General features: G+C 38.3%; 1 protein-coding gene across 1 annotated transcript in view; it reads right to left on the reverse strand.

Moving 5' to 3' along the window:
- LOC108374147 (uncharacterized) overlaps positions 1-1,719 on the reverse strand; it is a 9,067-nt gene extending 7,348 nt beyond the window's left edge. Inside the window, exons 1-3 of the mRNA XM_017630119.1 lie at positions 1,649-1,719; positions 1,148-1,533; positions 174-885 (exon numbers count right to left, since the gene is read on the reverse strand). Coding sequence (XP_017485608.1) covers positions 174-885; positions 1,148-1,488 — 1,053 coding nt within the window. The 5' untranslated portion in view covers positions 1,489-1,533; positions 1,649-1,719. The remainder of the gene's footprint in view (positions 1-173; positions 886-1,147; positions 1,534-1,648) is intronic.
- Positions 1,720-4,158: the final 2,439 nt, after the last annotated feature.

The raw sequence follows: 4,158 nt of genomic DNA on the forward strand, positions 1-4,158 counted from the left end.
AATCCAGAGAACCATTTTGAAATATGAGGGTTTTTCTATCTAGAAAATAATTTAGACAACCTCATATACACGGTTTTACATTATTGTGATACGCTATTGTGCATTTTGTTGATACGCGGTTTTGTAATATAAACGACGATTTATATATGTATATTGGATGTTTTTTCACTTACTACTGGTTGCCTCTGCATGGCAGTGTTCATATCGCTATGTTGTATTAGATGTTGAACTAGATCGCTTGATGATGACATATCCATGGAACACACTGTACAATAGTAAGTGTTTCGCTTCACGTCCAAACCAGAGTGATGTGATCGTATGTGCTCGCGCAGTACAACACGTTGGTTGAAGGCACGAGAACACACCGAACACGCGTAAGGCTTTTCGCCCGTATGGATGCGTTCATGTTTGCGTAGGGTTCCGCCATCAGCAAAGGCCTTCCAACAGAAGCGGCATCCATATGGCCTTTCACCAGTGTGTATACGCACATGTATCTGTTGTGAACTACGCGAACCAAACGTTTTTCCACATTCATGGCATGGGAACATTTTTCCTGAGGAATTGGTGTGCGAGTGGCGATGATTAGAAAGCGTTCGACCATCAGGAAACTCTTCGTGACAGACATCGCACGTGACAGACTTATCGCGATGAGATGCCATATGCCGTTTCAGACGTGCTTTATTATGAAAGTTCTTGCCACATTTCGAACATGAATGGCACTTTTCGCGCGAATGATCCCAGGCATGTTTTATTAAAGCTTTACGATCGCGGCATTGTTTGCCACAAAGAATACACGAGTTGGGCGTCATGTCATGCGGATGTACTGTCTGCAGATGGCGTTTTATAGACAGCTCATCAAAAAACGTTTCGCCACAAAGAACACATCTATTAATGAAGAAATAAATACATATGAATATGTATATACATAATAATATAGAAAGGCCCTAACTCATATAGTCATAAAGCCGTAACTAACTGATATTTTTTATTGTTTAAAAGACTTAGAATTCGTTGAAATGCATCATAATCAATTAAAAGGGAATTTTAAATTTTTACTTAGTTACGGCTTTTTGTATTTCAGAGACTGTATAAGTTTGGCCTTTCTATATTAAGGTATTTGATTTGAAGCAAATAACTAATAACATACTTAAATGGTGGATACCGCGCATGAATTTCCGCATGTGCCAACAGGTCTAATGCTTCGGCAAAAGTTTCACCGCAAGTGTTGCAACAGTGCCGATCCTTTTCATTCTCTGGGTCAACTTCAACACTGCTTTTTGTATGCGTTTTAGAGTGACGCCGTAGCAAATCTTCACGGTGAAACGACATGCCGCATTCGCTACAGTAGAACTCTCCGAACAAGCGCTCTGATTCAGATTCAGTTTGTGTTTCTTCCGCCTCCGCTTCATCAGGATCATACTCTGAATTGCTATCCTCAAAATGATGCGTTTTAAAATGCTCCTGCAAGCTGTTTGCATCCCAGAACATTTCGTTGCATTGGTTGCACTCATGTGGCTGGTCATCACGATGGTTCTAAGTTTGTTTCAGATTTTGGGTTTTGAAAAAATTAAGTACAATTAAATATCCGTAATCAATATGCAAAACGTTATATCGGAGCGTTGAATACGGTCTGTTTTTTCGGACTAACCTTTGTGTGTGCTAATAACGCCTTCTCCCGCCCAAACGCCAAGCCGCACTGTTGATGCAAACTTGCTTTACATTCATACCTATCCTTAAAGATTCTTCTGAACAAATTGATATACACAACATTGATTCACCCATATTCTCCAACGGTTATTCCCATATTTTCGCATAGACTTGATAAACTACACTGACCTCAACTTGAACAAACGATAAAGTTATTTCAAAAATATTTTCACGCTGCACAAATCACCTCTTTGTTCTTCCGCTTTGATGCAAAAGAATGCGGTCAACTCCAAATGCCGCTGCCGCAAGAATTAGGAGCGATGACGACTTTCGCACAATGCACTATCTTCCTATTCGGATTGTGTGTACATATCTATGTATGTCTGTTCATGTACATGTTGATGGTTTGCACGCTTTCCACTGTCGTTGCAACTTGCAAGTACATACATACGTTATGTGTATGTAAATATGTATGTATGTATGTAAGTAAGCATGTAGCAGATCTGCAACATCTTTGCGCAATTTTTATATCTGCTCAACCAAAGGAAGAAGAGCATACCAAAGCTTTTGCATACATATCTCACTCACGACCAGCACGGCCGTTTAGCCGAGTGAGTACATAAATGGTATACTCGTTGAAAAGGCGCGCGCGCGATGAGAGTACGCCATTGCCAGCGCCATATTGAGATAGCGATCGCGAATTGCTGCAGCGGACATGGCAAATAGTATTCAACGAGCAACGTGAGTGGCGCGGGCCGGCCACGAAAAAACAGAGGCCAATTTGAATCGACGAAAAAAAAGAGTGTCGCAAACAAACCAAATTCAAATATAAAACGAAATTAAGGCAACAAAAACAAAAGCAGCGGGCGTAAAAGGGGTGGCAAAAAAAATCATTTTGTTTATGTAGGGTACGGATTGAGTTGCGGCATGAAAAGTGATGTGGGTGATGGAAAGGTGTTTCGGGAGCTACATAAATACATAAATAAATATGTATGTACGAGTATGTGTGCATGTGTGTTGTAGTTGGCTAGCCCGCTGATGAGCGCCCCACAAAAACATTCTCGCAGCGCGCGCTCTACAACTTGCTTTCGCCTACGTTCGCTCCTAAGTGGCGCTGAGCTATTTTCATTTTTATTTTGGAGACGAGTAAACAGTTCAGCGTGGAACGGTTTTGTGCTTGTGGCGGGCGTGATTGAATTTTGATTTACTGAAATTGATTCCAAGTATTACGAGTGCAGCGAAAATTATTTCGGACGTTTTCGGAATAACTAAAAACGAAAAAAGTTATCACAAAAGCTAGTACAAAGTGCAGAAAAGAACTTTCGCAGGCAAAAAGGAAGCTTTTTTTTTTAATTGAAGATTTAAGTATGTGGAACTACATTTGTGGTATCATTGGGAATGACAAAATCTAAAACAAAATAAAAGAACTAAATGCGAGTGACACTTAAGTGAAAAGTGGAAAGAAGCATTGAACAGCAAAACATACTTAAAAACACATATTCTTGCAGCAGAGACAGCGCACGTCGAATTTATGAGTAAACATATGACTAGGTGCGTACGAATTTTAAGACAAAAAAAAAAAATAAATAAAAAATACAAAAGAAAAATTTGTGGCTATTTTTCCTGTAAAAAATGAATAATAAAATATTTAAAACAAAATAATTTTTTAATTCTACTTAAAATAATAGAAAAAATTTCGGTTAAAGATCCCTTTCGAAATTGTAGGCATATTGACTAAAGGTAGGAATTCTATCCCGTTTTATTTTTGACTGAATCCGATAATTTGGATATGAACAAATATTAACCGGATATGAGGGTTTTCGAATTTAAAAATCAACAATAAAATACCAAGTGTTTGTGTATTAATGAAGTGTTCTTGTATTTATTTCGAAACTCGTTAGATTCACAAGAGAAAAAAATAATTAATTGAACTTTCCCAAGGAGCTTTCGCAATTTGGTACAATGTTGCTGTTTTTGTGCTTATCCTACCAAATTTAATAGTTTTTTTTTTTCTCATTGGTTTAAAAAGTTATACATAGTAAAAAATATTTTTTCAACAAGTTTACTAAATATGAACCAAATCGGTCCATGCATACGAGTTTCCCCAACATGTCGACTCCTGCGCCACCTATCGGCAATTTTTATTTTTTTTATGTGAATCGAATCGACTATAAGTACCTACGAGTTTTCCAAATCGCTTGACCCTTGCGCCACCTAGCGGATCAATTCATCATTCGTATTGCATTTTCATCGTGCTGTGAACTAACTTTGAAGTTTCAAGTCCCCAGGACATACATACATTCATACAAGTGTCCACCCGGAAAATAGATAAGTATCTTACGAGGTAATCCATCTTTTCTTTCAGTTTTTAATTCCAAAATTGTCATCATGGCCAATGTAATCTACTAGTAAAGCACAAAATGAACACCTCCGATGACGGCCGACGTTGTAAGTTGCAAAATAACGGACCGCTGAAGTTATTTCCGAGCGCAAAACTACTACAATTTGGTG

The sequence above is a fragment of the Rhagoletis zephyria genome, unplaced genomic scaffold, assembly GCF_001687245.7.
Source record: "Rhagoletis zephyria isolate East Lansing unplaced genomic scaffold, Rhagoletis_zephyria_1.1 Rzeph_scaffold_07395, whole genome shotgun sequence".
NCBI lineage: Eukaryota > Metazoa > Arthropoda > Insecta > Diptera > Tephritidae > Rhagoletis > Rhagoletis zephyria.